Source organism: Pseudophryne corroboree, chromosome 1 (assembly GCF_028390025.1).
Source record: "Pseudophryne corroboree isolate aPseCor3 chromosome 1, aPseCor3.hap2, whole genome shotgun sequence".
In the NCBI taxonomy this organism is placed as follows: domain Eukaryota; kingdom Metazoa; phylum Chordata; class Amphibia; order Anura; family Myobatrachidae; genus Pseudophryne; species Pseudophryne corroboree.
Window position 1 is genome coordinate 1,098,296,824 of NC_086444.1, and position 19,594 is coordinate 1,098,316,417.

The 19,594-nt window shown below is 44.2% G+C and overlaps 1 protein-coding gene across 1 annotated transcript; it reads left to right on the top strand.

Annotated features, from left to right (window-relative positions):
* Nucleotides 1-545: 545 nt before the first annotated feature.
* LOC134927417 (extracellular superoxide dismutase [Cu-Zn]-like) lies at nt 546-17,196 on the top strand. The gene is made up of 2 exons (XM_063921839.1): nt 546-645; nt 16,293-17,196. Exon 2 carries the CDS (start codon nt 16,306-16,308, stop codon nt 17,041-17,043), a length of 738 nt encoding a protein of 245 aa, XP_063777909.1. The 5' UTR covers nt 546-645; nt 16,293-16,305; the 3' UTR covers nt 17,044-17,196.
* Nucleotides 17,197-19,594: the final 2,398 nt, after the last annotated feature.

A 19,594-nucleotide genomic window follows, 5' to 3' on the forward strand; every position in this document is an offset into this window, starting at 1 on the left:
TAGGTACAAGGTAGCCCATAAGGTACCCCGAGATGACCAGCAGTCGCCAAATGGTCAGAAGAGCTAACAATTAGTGCAGGAACCTCACACCTTTTCATGAGAGTCTTAAGAACAGCAACTTTTGACAGCGTACAATGATTTCCACTATAGCTATCTACTACAGGTATCACCTTTGCATTGTTTTAAATACTTTTATTTGCAAATGTCCAAAAGTGTTAAGTAATATGTATAACTGCAGTAACAATAAAAATGAACAGTGTGGTTAAAATGTGATTGGTAAAAAACAAGTAGTAGCGATGAAATTGTGCATTACATTGTGATTAGATCCAGATGTCTCCCTTCCTTCTCTGTACAGCCACAATATATTTGGACAGTAAGCAAGCTTTGGAAGTGAAGTAAGTCAGTGATGCAGCAATGATTTGTTGAATGTAGCTTACATAACAAAATGGTAATGAATCTGTTCCAAAAAAACAGTCAGGCCAACTAGGATGTTTATCCTAGTAGAGTAACTGCAGTTCCTGTGACCACTCCCCTCATTACACCGTGTTATAAAACCAATACACATCCAGACTGCTCACACTCAGAGCACATACTCCTAGCTCCACTATCCAAGTCTGTCTGGTCGCTGGTTCCAAACAACTAAAGGTAACTGACATTTCACATTGCATTAAAAGGACAAGAAAGCTGTCAAAATTCCTGATTTGTCATAATTATTAGTTAACATCTCATTTTAAGCTTCATCTAGATTTTTTGTTTTTTTTGTTTTAATAGATTTTGCTTTTCTGTGCCGTTTGCAAACAATGGACATGGTCACATTACTAGAAGAAGTGATCCATAGCTGTCATTATGTTATATTAGGATGATGATGATGATGATGATGATGACGATTATTATTATTACGCTTTTATAATAGTATTGTCATTTATTCCCGGTCAGACTCTGTAGTATTTATACAACAAGACTAACTGTTCTTAAGATGTAATAACCCCTTTCTGTCATACTGTAAACGAAGGTTAATATGTTGAATTTCAATATATAATAATAATAATAATAAAAGAATCCTGACATATGTGCCCTCTATGAACTTCATAGTATGAAGGTAAATAAGATTGCTCAAGTAGAGCAAAGAAATAGGAGCCACTTGTGTTAAAATGTCATACAAGAAGTTTCCTTTTGTATCTTTAACATGTTAATATTGTCTGTAACATAAGGCAAACACTACATTTTATACACACGTGATTTGTTGTACGGCAAATGCATTCAGACTGGTGTATAGCAAACCTCAAATATGGCAACAGCAAATTAGCAACTACAGTAAGTTTAGCTGGGAAGCAGTCATATGACTTGCACTCGGGATCCCGACGGTCACCTTACCAACGCCGTGATCCAGAGCGATCAAAATGGCGGCAGACAGAATGCAGACCCGCAGGGACTAATCCCACTCATGGGTGTCCATGGTGTGGGGCTTTGTTGGTTCGCCCCCACCGGCATTCTGCTGCCGGGATCCCGGGTTCTGTATGCCGATCGGCGAGATCCCCAGCGCCGGTCTCTCAGCCCCAACCCAGTTTAGCTTACCTCAGTGGTAGAGAGACAGATCATTAAAATATTTTTTTTCTTATGTTGTGAAAAAATAAATACCGATCAGCTTAGCAATGTATTTCAATAATTATATAGTACATTTTAGGGGGTTATTCAGGTTTTCTAGCAAACCAAATATATTTGAACCACGTGAGTAAAATACTTTGTTGTGGTATTAACCTGACATGTCCCTACAGCTCTGTTACAATGAACTTATTTACCTTTACACCTTATTAGGTAGAGCTGAAGCCACAACCACATCTTCAGGACAGTGTCTAGATGTGCGCCGATATAAAGGAATATACTGTAATTATTGTAGTTAATGGTACTGCCCCGGGGTATAAATTCACTAGTTGCAGTTATGGACATATTTGGGTGCATTGACTTATCAGCAATCTACCGCTGCCCTCATCACTAATATTTATGGTAGTCCATGATGGCAGAATATCCTGCACTCTTCTATGGCATAGCAGTAAATATATGCTACAATACATTGGTGGTCGCAAGTTGCCGGAGAAATAGAACGCTGGCACCCGGCATCCATCACTGATAATTGAATTGTCCCCATTGAGTGAAATGTAAATCAGCTATTTTGCGCTCAGTGAAGGGAAAGCTGCTACTGGCACCACTTATAATTGGGATGTAGATTAATAAACCAACGCTGACTTGTTAGACAGTAAGTAGTTGGACCACGTTAGTTCGGCAGGGTGTTCAGATCAACAGTATCATTTGATCGACATCAATATTGTTGATTGAAACAATACATTGACATGTAAATGATCAAATAGATTACATGGACATACCATAATGGTCGACAGTGATGAGATAGACAATGAATAGTTAGACAAGGTAAAGTCCGACAGAAGAAATAGCTTGACATGTAAAATATTCGACGGGTTACAGATCGACTATTAAAAGGTAGACATTATAGACGCTGCCCCGCTAATAGCACTCCACCCGAGTCTACTTTAAACCATGGTACTAGAAGTCCCAGGTTTCCCTATGAGCCCTGGAAGTGCTGCTAGTACTGCCATCACCAAAAGCTACCCTGCAACCCTTGTCATTATGTTGCACAGTCTGTTCCTGCAGACATTATAAACTTAATATTACGTGTATTATACAATCTGCATTTAAAATGTAATATATAGTTTATTTAATAAATACAACTTTCACTGTTTCCATAGCACCATGCAGAATGACATACATCACGCACTCACTGCATGGTCCTGGAACAGACACACCGGCATCCAACATATAAAATGGCCTCCTACACACATGGGGACATATTTACTATGGTCCTTGCGTCCATAGAAAACAATTAACTATCATAAATTATATTTCTCCCTGCATCCAACCAATAAAATGTTTGCCTACACACCCCGAGACATACTAGCAGCTCTGTTTGACCTGACGTTTGAACCTGAGCCAACCAATGAAAAAACATAAATCTCATGTGAAGGAGGAGCAATGTTCCCACTCTTTTATATAGAATATAAAAGTTCTGCACCACCCTAGCTTAGGCACCATTTTCCTATGGGCTTCGGTTCAATAGATCTACAGTCAACCTTGTCATTAGGTCGACCTTTATTAAGGTCTATATTGGAAAAGGTCGATAGGTACAAAAGGTTGACACATGAAAAGGCCGACATGAGAAATAGTCAACACAGAAAAAGGTCAACAAAGCATATTTTAAAAAATGTTGTCGTCAAATTGTTATGTCGACCTTTTGTACCTGTCGACCACAAGCACTGGCAACCATTTGCAGATTGACCTAATGACCATGTCGATTTTTACCATGTCGACCTAATGCATGTCGACCATTTGTGTCAAACTATTGATTGTCTAACTAGACACTGTAGATCTATAGACCGCATACCTTGCTCTGACTGCTACCTGCCCTTACACGGTGTGACGGCCTATTGGAACTAGCTTCTGGAAATTACTGATCACCTATCGAGCAATCAGCACTTACTGACTGGGACAACTACAGTACTGTACAGCCGGCAAGGAGACCAATCTGATCTGGAAAAGAAGTAAAGTATTTTCTCTTCCTCTTCAGGTAAGCAGCGCTGAAATCACTGTATGTGTATTTTCCAACTGTCCACCCTAATATACTATTCTCTTTGTGAATGGTTCTGATTCTGTCTTTTCTATCTGCTTTATGGGGCCAATTCAGACCTGATCGCTGCTTAGCGTTTTCGCACAGCGGGCGATCAGACACAAACTGCGCATGCGTATGCATCGCAATGCGCAGGCGTGTTGCACGGCTATAAAGTGGATCGCCGCTCAGCGATGGGTTTGTGCGAAGGGTCTATTTGCACGGGCGATCGCAAGGAGATTGACAGGAAGAGGGCGTTTGTTGGTGGCAACTGACCGTTTTCATGGAGTGTTTGGAAAAATGCAGGCGTGTCCAAGCGTTTGCAGGGAGGGTTCCTGACGTCAAATCCGGTCCTGAACAGCCTGATGTGATCGCAGCGGCTGAGTGAGTCCTGGGCTGCACAGAGACTGCACAAAATCTGTTTCTGCAGCTCTGCTACACATGCGTTCGCACACTTGCACAGCTAAAATATAATCCCCCTGTAGGCGGCCACTATCTGATCGCAGGGCTATAAAAATCGATGCCCAGCGATCAGGTCTGAATTATATCATATATACTATACTTTTAAACATTCCTGTAATCCTTTTCTCTGACGTCCTAAGTGGATGCTGGGACTCCGTAAGGACCATGGGGAATAGCGGCTCCGCAGGAGACTGGGCACAACTAAAAGAAAGCTTTAGACTACTGGTGTGCACTGACTCCTCCCACTAAGACCCTCCTCCAGACTTCAGTTAGAATCTTGTGCCCGGCTGAGCTGGATGCACACTAGGGGCTCTCCTGAGCTCCTAGAAAGAAAGTATATTTAGGTTTTTTATTTTACAGTGAGATCTGCTGGCAACAGACTCACTGCAGCGAGGGACTAAGGGGAGAAGAAGCGAACCTACCTAACTGGTGGTAGCTTGGGCTTCTTAGGCTACTGGACACCATTAGCTCCAGAGGGATCGACCACAGGACCCGACCTCGATGTTCGGTCCCGGAGCCGCGCCGCCGGCCCCCTTACAGAGCCAGAAGCAAGAAGTGTTCCCGAAAATCGGCGGCAGAAGACTTCTGTCTTCAACAAGGTAGCGCACAGCACTGCAGCTGTGCGCCCTTGCTCCTCATGCACACCTCACACTCCGGTCACTGATGGGTGCAGGGCGCTGGGGGGGGGCGCCCTGAGGGCAATATAAGACACCTTGGCTGGCAAATCTACACCATATATAGTCAGGAAGGCTATATAGGTGCAAAAATACCCCTGCCAGAATTCCAGAAAAGGCGGGAGAAGTCCGCCAGAAAAGGGGCGGGGCCATCTCCCTCAGCACACTGGCGCCATTTTTCCCTCACAGCTCCGCTGGAAGGACGCTCCCTGGCTCTCCCCTGCAGTGTCAAGCTACATAAGGGTAAAAAAGAGAGGGGGGGCACTAAATTTAGACGCAGTATATATAATATAAGCAGCTATAAGGGAAAAACACTCATTTATAGTGGGATCCCTGTGTTATATAGCGCTCTGGTGTGTGCTGGCATACTCTCTCTCTGTCTCCCCAAAGGGCTTTGTGGGGTCCTGTCCTCTGTCAGAGCATTCCCTGTGTGTATGCGGTGTGTCGGTACGGCTGTGTTGACATGTTTGATGAGGAGGCTTATGTGGAGGCGGAGCAAATGCCGATAAATGTGATGTCACCCCCTGCGGGGTCGACGCCTGAGTGGATGGTTCTGTGGAAGGAATTACACGACAGTGTCGACTCCTTGCATAAAAGGTTTGACGACATACCAAATATGGGACAGCCGGCTTCTCAGCTTGTGCCTGCCCAGGCGTCTCAAAAGCCATCAGGGGCTCTAAAACGCCCGCTACCTCAGATGGCAGACACAGATGTCGACACGGATACTGAATCCAGTGTCGACGACGATGAGACTAATGTATCTTCCAATAGGGCCACACGTTATATGATTGAGGCAATGAAAAATGTGTTGCATATTTCTGATGGTACCCCGGGTACCACAAAAAAGGGTATTATGTTTGGAGAGAAAAAACTACCGGTTGTTTTTCCTCCATCTGAGGAATTAAATGAAGTGTGTGAAGAAGCGTGGGCTTCCCCCGATAAGAAACTGGTAATTTCTAAGAGGTTACCTCGCTCATCACTAGTTACTAATGGCATACCCTTTCCCGCCAGAGGATAGGTCACGTTGGGAAACATCCCCTAGGGTGGGTAAAGCGCTCACACGCTTGTCAAAGAAGGTGGCACTACCGTCTCCGGATACGGCCGCCCTGAAGGAATCTGCTGATAGAAAGCAGGAGGCGATCCTGAAGTCTATATATACACACACAGGTGTTATACTGAGACCAGCTATTGCTTCAGCATGGATGTGCAGTGCTGCAGCTGCGTGGTCAGATTCACTGTCGGAAAATATTGATACCCTAGACAGGGACACTATATTGCTAACCGTAGAGCATATTAAAGACGCACTCTTATACATGAGGGATGCACAGAGGGATATTTGCCGGCTGGCATCTAAAATAAGTGCAATGTCCATTTCTGCCAGGAGAGGGTTATGGACTCGGCAGTGGACAGGAGATGCAGTTCTAAAAGGCACATGGAAGTTTTGCCTTATAAGGGTGAGGAGTTGTTCGGGGATGGTCTCTCGGACCTCGTTTCCACAGCAACAGCTGGGAAGTCTACATTTTTACCCCATGTTCCCTCACAGCCAAAGAAAGCACCGTATTATCAGGTACAGTCCTTTCGGCCCCATAAGGGCAAGCGGGTTAAAGGCGCGTCCTTTCTGCCCAGAGGCAGAGGTAGGGGGAAAAAGCTTCAGCATACAGCCAGTTCCCAGGAGCAAAAGTCCTCCCCCGCTTCCTCTAAGTCCACAGCATGACGCTGGGGCTCCACAGGCGGAGCCAGGTACGGTGGGGGCCCGTCTCAAAAATTTCAACGATCAGTGGGCTCGCTCACGGGTGGATCCCTGGATCTTTCAAGTAGTATCTCAGGGGTACAAGCTGGAATTCGAGACGTCTCTCCCCCGCCGTTTCCTCAAATCTGCCTTGCCAACAACTCCCTCAGCCAGGGAGGCAGTGTTAGAGGCAATTCACAAGCTGTATTCCCAGCAGGTGATAGTAAAGGTGCCCCTACTTCAACAAGGACGGGGTTACTATTCTACAATGTTTGTGGTACCGAAACCGGACGGTTCGGTGAGACCCATTTTAAATTTGAAATCCTTGAACACGTATATAAAAAAATTCAAGTTCAAGATGGAATCGCTCAGGGCGGTTATTGCAAGCCTGGACGAGGGGGATTACATGGTATCACTGGACATCAAGGATGCTTACCTGCATGTTACCATTTACCATCCTCACCAGGAGTACCTCAGATTTGTGGTACAGGATTGTCATTACCAATTCCAGACGATGCCGTTCGGTCTATCCACGGCTCCGAGGGTCTTTACCAAGGTAATGGCCGAAATGATGATACTCCTTCGAAAGAAGGGAGTTTTAATTATCCCGTACTTGGACGATCTCCTGATAAAGGCGAGGTCCAGGGAGCAGTTGTTGGTCGGGGTAGCACTATCTCGGGAGGTGCTACAACAGCACGGCTGGATTCTAAATATTCCAAAGTCACAGCTGGTCCCTACGACACGTCTACTGTTCCTGGGGATGGTTCTGGACACAGAACAGAAAAAAGTGTTTCTCCCGGAGGAGAAGGCCAAGGAGCTGTCATCTCTAGTCAGAGGCCTCCTAAAACCAAAACAGGTGTCGGTGCATCACTGCACGCGGATCCTGGGAAAGATGGTAGCTTCCTACGAAGCAATTCCATTCGGCAGGTTCCATGCAAGAACTTTTCAGTGGGACCTGTTGGACAAATGGTCACGATCGCATCTTCAGATGCATCGGCTGATAACCCTGTCTCCAAGGACCAGGGTGTCTCTGCTGTGGTGGCTGCAGAGTGCTCATCTTCAAGAGGGCCGCAGATTCGGCATACAGGACTGGGTCCTGGTGACCACGGATGCCAGCCTTCGAGGCTGGGGGGCAGTCACACAGGGAAGAAACTTCCAAGTACTATGGTCAAGTCAGGAGACTTCCCTGCACATAAATATTCTGGAACTGAGGGCCATTTACAATGCCCTAAGTCAAGCAAAACCCCTGCTTCAAAACCAGCCGGTACTGATCCAGTCAGACAACATCACGGCGGTCGCCCATGTAAACCGACAGGGCGGCACGAGAAGCAGGATGGCGATGGCAGAAGCCACAAGGATTCTCCGATGGGCGGAAAATCACGTGTTAGCACTGTCAGCAGTGTTCATTCCGGGAGTGGACAACTGGGAAGCAGACTTCCTCAGCAGGCACGACCTCCACCCGGGAGAGTGGGGACTTCATCCAGAAGTCTTCCAACTGATTGTAAACCGTTGGGAAAGGCCACAGGTGGACATGATGGCGTCCCGCCTAAACAAAAAGCTAGAAAGATATTGCGCCAGGTCGAGAGACCCTCAGGCGATAGCTGTGGACGCTCTAGTGACACCGTGGGTGTACCGGTCGGTTTATGTGTTCCCTCCTCTTCCTCTCATACCAAAGGTACTGAGGATAATAAGAAGAAGATGAGTAAGAACTATACTCATTGTTCCGGATTGGCCAAGAAGAGCTTGGTACCCGGAACTTCAAGAAATGATGTCAGAGGACCCATGGCCTCTGCCGCTCAGACAGGACCTGCTGCAGCAGGGGCCCTGTCTGTTCCAAGACTTACCGCGGCTGCGTTTGACGGCATGGCGGTTGAACACCGGATCCTGAAGGAAAAGGGCATTCCGGAAGAAGTCATTCCTACGCTGATTAAAGCTAGGAAAGAAGTAACCGCAAACCATTATTACCGCATATGGCGAAAATATGTTGCGTGGTGTGAGGCCAGGAAGGCCCCAATGGAGGAATTTCAGCTGGGCCGTTAACTGCACTTCCTACAGTCAGGGGTGACTATGGGCCTAAAATTGGGTTCCATTAAGGTCCAGATTTCGGCTCTATCGATTTTCTTCCAGAGAAAACTGGCTTCACTACCTGAAGTTCAAACTTTTGTTAAGGGAGTGCTGCATATTCAGCCCCCTTTTGTGCCTCCAGTGGCACCTTGAGATCTCAACGTGGTGTTGGATTTCCTAAAGTCACATTGGTTTGAGCCACTTAAAACCGTGGAATTGAAGTATCTCACGTGGAAAGTGGTCATGTTGTTGGCCTTGGCTTCGGCCAGGCGGGTATCAGAATTGGCGGCTTTGTCATGTAAAAGCCCTTATCTGATTTTCCATATGGATAGGGCAGAATTGAGGACGCGTCCCCAATTTCTCCCAAAGGTGGTATCAGCCTTTCACCTGAACCAACCTATCGTGGTGCCTGCGGCTACTAAAGACTTGGAGGCTTCCAAGTTGTTGGACGTAGTCAGGGCCCTGAAAATTTATGTTTCCAGGACAGCTGGAGTCAGAAAGACTGACTCGCTATTTATCCTGTATGCGCCCAACAAGTTGGGTGCACCTGCTTCAAAGCAGACTATTGCTCGCTGGATCTGTAGTACGATTCAGCTTGCACATTCTGCGGCTAGACTGCCGCATCCTAAATCAGTGAAAGCCCATTCCAAGAGGAAGGTGGGCTCTTCTTGGGCGGCTGCCCGAGGGGTCTCAGCTCTACAACTTTGCCGAGCAGCTACTTGGTCGGGGTCAAACACTTTTGCTAAATTCTACAAGTTTGACACCCTGGCTGAGGAGGATCTAGAGTTTGCCCATTCGGTGCTGCAGAGTCATCCGCACTCTCCCGCCCGTTTGGGAGCTTTGGTATAATCCCCATGGTCCTTACGGAGTCCCAGCATCCACTTAGGACGTCAGAGAAAATAAGAATTTACTCACCGGTAATTCTATTTCTCGTAGTCCGTAGTGGATGCTGGGCGCCCATCCCAAGTGCGGATTGTCTGCAATACTTGTATATAGTTATTGTTTAACTAAAGGGTTATTGTTGAGCCATCTGTTGAGAGGCTCAGTTGTTCTCATACTGTTAACTGGGTATTGTATCACGAGTAATACGGTGTGATTGGTGTGGCTGGTATGAGTCTTACCCGGGATTCAAAATCCTTCCTTATTGTGTCAGCTCTTCCGGGCACAGTATCCTAACTGAAGTCTGGAGGAGGGTCATAGTGGGAGAAGCCAGTGCACACCAGTAGTCTAAAGCTTTCTTTTAGTTGTGCCCAGTCTCCTGCGGAGCCGCTATTCCCCATGGTCCTTACGGAGTCCCAGCATCCACTACGGACTACGAGAAATAGAATTACCGGTGAGTAAATTCTTATTTTTTCTATATGTTCATCATTCCAATCTTCAGCAACCCCTCTCAGGGGAATGCTAATACACTGTTATCTAATCTGTCTGTATGAATTTTTTTTCTAAATTATATCTTGTACATTTATGTACTGTAGGTAATGTGATGTGAAGGATGATTTTTGGATTTCATTTTTAAAAGATCCCCTTAAAAAAAAAATAAAAAAAATTGTTTTGTATGGTCTCATATAGTTTTAATATTTTTATGGATTTCCAAATTTTTTTTCTTTCTATTACTATAGTGTGCATGCTTTGTATTTTAAAAGTTGTATTGTTCAAATGTTGAGAAATATTTTCAGGCAGTTGGTTAAAATAGGGTGTCGGCTTTGCAGTGTAAAAACAGTCTTGTTTGTTTTTTTAAAATGTGATGTTTGTTTTTTGTGTGAGTTTGTTTGCATGTGTTTTTTAGTCAAGTTTGAGCTAGCTTGTTTTAAATCCCAGGTCTTCAGGCTGTGCCCTGACAGTCCAGGTTTTAAGGATCTTTGCCCTTGTGATGTTACGGTCTGTGGGGGTCATTCCGACCTGATCGCACGCTGCCATTTTTTGCAGCGCAGCGATCAGGTCACCACTGCGCATGCGTATGGATACAAAGCGGATCGTTGCTGTGCGGTGGATTTAACGAAGAATCCATTCGCACAGCTGATCGCAAGGAGATTAACAGGAAGAGGGCATTTGTGGGTGTCAACTGACCATTTTCTGGGAGTGTTTGGAAAAACGCAGGCATGTCCAAGCGTTTGCAGGGCGGGTGTCTGACGTCAATTCTGGGACCGGACAGGCTTAAGTGATCGCAAAGGGCTGAGTAAGTTCAGAGCTACTCAGAAACTGCACAAACTATTTTCTTCCCGCTCGGCTGCACATGCGATCGCACCCTTGCACAGCAAATATACACTCTCCAGTGGGCGGCGACTATGCATCTGCATGGCTGCAAAATGTAGCTAGCGAGCGATCAACTCGGAATGATCCCCTGTGTTCAAGCATGGATATCCATAAAATCATCCGTGTAATACTAATCTTGGATCCCTGATTTAAAAAATAAAAATTGTTCTTTGTTTTTAGAAACTTGCTAACAGTTGGGTGTCAATCCTGCATTTTAAAATTAGTCTTGCTCTGCCAATCTCTTATGTTTCATTTGTTTTTTGGGGGGATGGAGGGGGTTGGGGTGTTGTGGAGGTTTGGTTGAGTCTGTCTGGGTTTCCAGTTTCATGGTATCCCTGTTTTAGCACAGTCTACTCAATCTTGGCCTTGTAATACTGTTAGATCCAATGTTCCAAAAATATTAAATGGCTTTTGTCAGTTGTTTACTATTCGGGTTTGACCCTAGTGCATATTTAAAGAGTATGACTTATTTAACTGGAGTTCATCTCGGCATGCTGCAAATGGCATTAGGGTTAGCAGCTGGAAGTATAGACCCCCTTAAAGGTGAGTATACAGGGGCAGTGAGCACTGATGTGTACCTCTTTTTCTTCCTTTTTTTTAAGCACCTCTGGAACAATCCTGGAGGACCATGTCACTGTGGATAATAGAGAAGATGGAGAGGCACAGAATCTTTACAACTAGAGTTGTTCTACATGCATCAAGGATGGTGCATGATGACAGAAAACCTCAAATATAACACACAAAGAGGACACATTATAGAAGAATTATAATTTAAGACATTTTATAAGACTACCATCATTTTGACATTACTGTACTTTTAAAGTAGGTACATTGACTAGACAAATAAACATTTTACAGTATATTAGCTATGAACATTTAGAAATTGGTGGACTGTTTTTTTTTTATTTCTAATATTCATATCTGTGTGTATATTTTACTTGTATTTTTGTAAAAATAATTTCCATGTACATTTTGACAATAAATGGGTGTTCATAATAATGTTGGACTTAAAAATAAAAAAAATTGAATGAAACACTAATATTGTTTGGGTGTTATTAATTAATATACATGTTTAACTGTTTAGCTTTTACCATAAGTGCATTTAAGTATTAAAAAAAAAAAAAGGTCTAGATTAGATTTCAGTTAATTAGATACGTGATGAGCTCAGATTAGCAGAACTGGCCAATAAGGACGTGTGAGTGCAGGAGATGCTGGGAATGTATGGGGCATGTGTTAAATGACAGGGATCAGTGACTTATGAGATTGCCTGTCAAATTAATTCATGTCAATAAATATATAGACATGTGAAGTATGTGTAAAGGACACGGTATGAGTGAAGAAGTGAGATGGATTGTGATTGTAAGAGCTGATGATAAAGTGAAGTTATACAGTATAAAGAATGAACATATGGATTAAGGGGTTCAGTATGAAAAGCCGTCGGTCGGTATCCCGATGCCGGCATCCTGATCGTGGAAATGCAGACAAGAGTGCGCAGGATACCCTAACCACCCTCCCCTACCCTCTAACCCTCCCTGTCCGCTGCCTAACCCTAACGTCCCCTCTTGGTGCCTAATCCTAACCTCCTCCCAGTGGTGCCTAAACCTAACCCTCCCCCCTTAGTGCCTAACCCTAACACTCCCATGGTGATGGCTAACCCTAACCCCCCCCCCCCCCCCCAGAGTGGGCCTAAACCTAATACCCTCTCCCACACGCTAAACCTAACCCAGCAGTTAATACTTGCCTTCGGGATCCCAACTGTCAGGATATCGCCATTGGGATCCTGATATCTTTGGGATGCCAGCGTCTTAACTGTGGCGGCTGTTGGGATTCTGTTGCTGGTATTACGGCTGCCGGGATCCCGAAAGTCAGGATCCTGAACGAATACCGGATTAAGGCCTGGTAGTGACTGGTAGCTAATTTAGGGGAAAGGGAACAGGGTGTATACTTTATTCCCGTTCTCTTTCCTCTTCATTCACTACCATTCCCTACCCATAAGAGAGTATACTCCCCCCCCCCCCCCCCTTAAGCTATGCTTATCTTTGATTCCAATGCCGTACCACCAGTGTAAATACATCCATCCTATTTTATTTCAGTAAACACAGGTTTTCTCTTATTACCATGCAGCTCAGTGTTCTTGTAGATTAGAAAGATTTTTTTTTTACAATGTTGTATACCCAAAGAAAACCAGATATATAAAAAAATCTTACTGAAACTTTATTGTATTTTTGTGATTGTGGCTATGTTTGTCCTTAGGAGAGAAAATAGATGAAAACAAAGGAATGTCAACTTTTTACAAAAACTGGAATGTTTACTCAAACTGTATTTTTTGCATTTATATTCTACAGCAGTGTTTCCCAAACTTTATTGAATCACGACACCCTAAAGTATCCAATTTTTTTTTTTCATGGCACCCCATGGCCAAAAGTTTCTTATTCTGAAATTTAGAAAGAAATAGTAAATTAAGTAAATTGTTTATATATGTCATCCTTAGGTTCAATTTTCTCCTTTTTTCAACATATTTTTTGATTGGCAGCCACTAGCACTTGTTTTGCCTATTATATTGACCATAAATAATTCGAATTGGTCTTGGACCACCAATCCAAGGCACCCCTGCAAGTGTCCTGAGGCACCTCTGGGTGCCACGGCACACAGTTTGAGAACCACTGTTCTACAGGTATGTGGTAGCCAAAGAATACAGCAATATTAATTGTCCAGGGTTCTATGTAGCCAAGACAAGGCACTGTCCACTGTAAGGGTACAAGTAACTAGCCTACATATAACATGTGATACATTCTAAACTGCAAAGTTTAGCAGAATTTTAACATGGGCCAGATGTAATAGCGCCCGAGTTTGGCGGTCACATGAGATGCCGGATGAACTGGGACGTTTTTTTAAAGGGGAAATCATGTACAAGGCTAAACCATGCCTTGTACAGAATTGCCCCTTTAAAAAAACGTCCGAGTTCAGCCGCATCCCGAACGGCCGCCGAACTCGGGTGCTATTACATCTGACCCATGGTCTTTTGCTAAATAGATGTAACATTCAAAAGTTACCCTCAACAGTGGTGCCAAGAAGGGGGGAGAGGGCACTACTTACCTAGGCCCAGATCTGATGAAGGGGCCCAAGTCCCCCCCTTTCCTGGCAGAAACAGCTTCAGCTTTTCTCCTTTGCCCAGCACATGATGCTGTGTACCGAGGTGCAGTGTGGCCGGGAGGTGCTTAAAATACAATTTTTTTTCTGTATTTTTTTTTCTAAGGGTGCATGGCCACACCTCCTGTGATTAGGCCACTCCCCCTTAAAAGTATCTGGGCCCAGCCAGGCTCTCTACCGTCCTGACCCTTCAAAGTACAACAGCCACTTGTTTAACCAGTGCTTCACTGATACCCTATGTAAGCCTTAGGCTAGATAATGATTTGTACCCCCTCTTGCCCTCTTATTATGGTTACAGTTCAATAGATCTACAGTTAGAAGGTCTACAATCATTAGGTTGACACCACATGGTCGACAGTGAAAATGTTGACATGGACAAAGAGTTGACATGGTCATTAAGTTGACCTATGAAAGGTCAACAGGTACAAAACGCCGACACATGAAATGTCGACAGTAAATTGTCACCACAACCTGTTTTTGGTGTCATTATCGCTGTCTCAGTGTGTGGACCCCCCCATTAGTGTACCGCTCGTCATGCTTCGGGCAAGGCTACACATGGATGATAGAATATGAAAAAAAGAAGTCATGTCGACCATATGTGTGTTGACAATGTGAACCTGTCGACCAGAAGCGCTGATAACCTTTCATAGGTCGACCTAATGACCATGTCGACCTTTTGACCAAGTCAGCCTAATGCATATTGACCATATGGTGTCGACCTATTGACTGTGTAACTAGACATACCTCTTATTGCAGCTTTAAGCTCCCATATTTAAAATGCTTGAGAGCAGAAGTAATTTGGAATATTTGCATATCATGAGATATGTTCGGATTGAGACCCAAGTCTAACACCTTATACACACAGGACCTAATTCATACCTGATCGTAAATGTGTGAAAAAATGCATATCTACGATCAAAATCTTTGACATGCGGGGGAACGCCCAGCACAGGGCAAGTCCGCCCCGCATGCTGGGTCCTGCCCCCCCACCACCAAAAACATGGCACCTGCCAAGTAGCTCTCTACTCAACCTGGCTGCAAAGGCAGATGGCTACCCGCCATGTTTTTGGGCGCAGCGGCTGCATGTGATGTCACGCAGCTGCCACGACCCACCTCAGCAATGGTCCTGATACGCCCCTATTGTCCAGGCTGCCCCCCCCCCCCAATGCCCCTGACACGACAGCTCCAACCGCCTCTGCCTGTCAATCATGCAGAGGTGATCGCACAAGTGAGATGCCGTAGCATCTCACCATGTGCGCACGCGCACGCGCAGCGCGGCTTCTGTGCATACGCACACTGCACTGGCCTTCAGCCTGCGAACGCTGCGTCCAGATCTGAATTGGGACCACAGTCTGAAGTACATATGATACAATAGAGACCCTAGCTTTTGTTTTTAATTAAAGTTTTTTTGCTACTGGAAAACAGCTGGTAATAAATTGAGAAATGCCATACTTCAATATTATAGTGTTTAGCTGGCCACACACGAGACAACTCGCCAACGATGCAACGTCATTAACAATTTCCCTTGAACTCCCCTGGCAGCTCCCCGGCACTACTGGATAAACGATATCGTGCAAAAAGTGTTCTTTTTTGACAAAAGACCTAACAGTATATCAGTCAGAGCTGATCTGTCACTAACGAGATTGACAGATCTTCCCTGCAGTAAGGAAGATCTTAATTTATGACCAACGATCTGTGGGACCGCGCATCGGATGGTTAATATTTGTGAAATTAAAATCATGCACTATTTGCATGATTTTTAACGATGTATAGTTTCAATGCATCGAAGTCATGCAGAAAATTGTCTTAAACAAGCCCATTTCAGTACAGACCTACATAAAGAGAATTGTAGCAAGATTAGTACATTGATGTGCAAATTTATAAGGGGGAGATGCAAACCTTCTAAACAAGACAAATTGAGAAGTTACCGGTATCAAACAGTAAGCTTCTAGCTAGCAATTATCCTTCTAATACATGTAGGAGGCTTGGGGTATGGGCACTCCCCTTCTGAACTGCCCCCTCCAGGGTGGACAAACTTTGTTTTCATGATACATCCCCAGATCCTCCTACAGAAACCTTGCTATGACTTTTACTATTTTACTTAACATTTCTTCAACATTTTTTTACCCAAAATTATTAAACATAAAGTTATATTTCCAGTGGCTTCTGTACTTCTGTCAACGTTTATTGCATAAATATATTGTTTCATAACTTGGTTATTTGTATGATGACATAAATTTTATTTACTAATTAAGGAACCAACTAATGTGCTTTGTATTTACAGATATTGCTGAACCATGTGCCACACAATGTACCCAACTGTTATATTCTTTATTTTGGTTTGCTTTGGAGCCAAAGTGGACGTTGGGCAAGCTTCTCAAGCTGAAATGATAGCGGATATCTCCCAGAAGGTAAATCAGTTATATGATGTGCTACTCCAAGGTACTCAGGACAGTACAAATAGGACCATCTATGCCATATGTAATCTACAACCAAATCCAAAACTGAACTCGAGTGACCTAAAAATCACAGGACAAGTCCTACTCAAGCAGACCTACCCATACGGAAATTTGGAAGCTGTCTTTACTGTAGAAGGGTTTCCCATGGATGCCAATCAGTCAGTTAGAGCAATTCACATCCACAGCTACGGTGACCTCAGCAACGGCTGCGACTCTGCAGGGGGACATTACAATCCCTTCTCTGTAAACCACCCGGATCACCCTGGTGATTTTGGGAATTTCCGTGTGCGAAATGGAAAGATTCAGCAACACCTCACCAATCTTGAAGCTAACCTATTTGGTCCATACTCTGCAGTTGGTAAATCTATTGTCGTTCACAAATTGGCTGATGACCTTGGTAAAGGCGATAACCAGGCCAGCTTGGAAAATGGAAACGCGGGAGCACGTCTTGCTTGTTGTGTGATTGGATCTAGCAGTAAAACTAACTGGGATAAGTACATGCAAGACAACGCAATGCTAAAGAATCCAAGAGTTTCAAGACGTGTTAAACAGCAAAGATCCAAAAACTATTCTTAAACTCAGTGGCTGGTAGGAGTGTCCTACAGTAGCTTAGACTCTTGATTTTGATTTTATTGCTTGGCATATATTTTGTGTTTGTGTGCATTTTCTAAGGTGTATTCATATGATTTGGGCATAGGCTTATGAATAAAAGGCTTAGAAAATCCAAAAGCTAAATATAGTATTAATGGCATTATACCGGAAACTACTGAGGAGGAAAGGGATCTAGGAGTCACTATTTCAGGTGATTTAAAGGCAGGTATGCAACGTAACAAACCAATGAGGAAGGCAAGTCAGATGCTTGGTTGCATAGGGAGGCATAGGGAGAGGAATCAGCAGCAGAAATAAAGAAGTAATAATGCCACTGCATAGGTCATTGGTACGGCCTCATTTAGAATACTGTGTTGAATTCTGGAGGCCATATCTCCAGAAGGATATTAATACATTAGAGTACAAAGAAGGGAAACTAAAATGGTGCATGGCCTACATCACAAAACATACCCAGAAAGACTAAACAATCTCAATATGTATAGCATAGTGCAGAGAAGGGGAAGGGGGGACATGATAGAAACTTTCAAATATATCAAGATTTTTAACAAAGTCCAGGAGGGAAACATTCTCCAAATAAAGAGATGTATTAGAAAACGAGGACATGCACTGAAACTGGTGGGAGGTAGGTTCAGGGGAAATCTGAGGAAAATTGACTTCACAGAAAGAGTAGTGGACAAGTGGAATAGCCTCCCTTCAGAGGTGGTAGAGGCTAAAGGGGGGTACTCACGGAGCGATATTCTAAGCAATCTGACTAGATTGCTTAGAATATCGGGATGATCGCTCCGTGTGTAGCCCCCTCGGCGATAGCGATGCGCGGCCCCGCACATCGCTATCGCCGCTGCTAGATTGGCCTGCATGCAGGCCAATCTAGCGGGTCGCTCACTTCACCCGCTGGGTGAAGTGAGCGGCCCCCCAGTCTCCCCCCGCACGCTCAGCACAGATCGCGCTGTGCTGAGCGGCAGGAGAGATGTGTGCTGAGCGCTTCGCTCAGCACACATCTCTCCTATATCGGCCCGTGGGTACTGGGCTTAAGACAGTAGAGCAATTTAGACATGCATGGGATAGACATAAGGATATGCTTACAAAGAAATAAGGATCAAATAAGGCTTGAGGTAAAAATATGGTAAAAAAAGAGGCTGACTAGATGGGCCAAGTGGCTCTTATCCGCCGTCAGATTATATGTTTCTTTGTTTAAAATCAGACCTTTAAGTCCAGTGTGTACAATTTTACAGTGATCTCATTTTCTGAAGTGGAATTTATAATTTATCTGCATATTACAAACATTTCGCCTCTACATAATTAGCACTGCATTATTTCCATCTGTGACGGGTAATTCAAATTAGTACGTTGTGTTGAAGAGTGCCTCATTAACAGCCAGACGAAAACACTTCCCGACCAATATCTTTGCTCATTTTATCTCTAACCCCATAGAGGTGCACAGGAAAATAAGTTTGCTCGCGATATTAATTGTAATGTGTACAGCCAGACATCACAGTGATGTCTGGCAGCATATCTTGCCAGAAGAGAAAAAGTCATCTGGGGTAAAAACATTTTTTTTTTACAACTATTGTGCCTGATATTCATGTTTGGAAGGATCTGAACAGCCAGAAGGAAGTGGCTGTGCAATTCTGTGTAATTAACTTTCAAATGCAACAAGAGGCGTCTGTAGGAGATAGATGCCTCCTTTTAGCATTTGCGAGATCCAGGTGCTGTGACCAATCAGTTGTGATTTGTGATGGTTTCAGGCACTAGCCAGTCTTCATAAGCCTGGAGCCGTGACGGCTTTTAAAACGGGGATGACATACCACCATTTTGAAGAACAGTGCTGGGTGCTGCCCCCCAAATGCTGCTGCATGTCAGTCATGCTGTGGCTGTCAGGGGGCTGCAAGCAATGAGCAGAACGGGTCTTGTGCCTGCGCAGACCCCCAAACATTGGGGCAGATATATTAACCTGGAGAAGGCATAAGGAAGTGATAAAGAAAAGCAGTGATAAATGCAAGGTGATAAACGCACCAGCTCCAATATGTAAATTAACAGTTAAGAGTTGATTGGCTGGTGCGTTGATCACCTTGCATTTATCACTGTTTATCACTTCCTTATGCCTTCTCCAGGTTAATATATCTGCCCCTCTGTATTTGTATACAAACCAGCAGGTTTACGTACAAATATGAATTGGGCCCTATATAACCACTGGGTCTGTTGTAAATGCATGCACCTTCATCATCTCCCCCACCTCCCACTCCAAAGAATGCTGCGTTGCACTTAACTGTGTTTTCTGGGAAGGCGCATTCAAAAATGAAATGGGTAAGCCTCAATTACATATACTGTATAGTAAATGCAACATCAAATATCTCATTTACTGCCTAGGTATGGCCATTTTTATTATTATTATTATTATTATTATTATTATTATTATTATTATCCTTTATTTATATGGCGCCACAAGGGATCTGCAGCACCCATTACACAGTACATAATCAAATGAGCAAACAAGAAAACAGCACTAACAGTTCAAGAA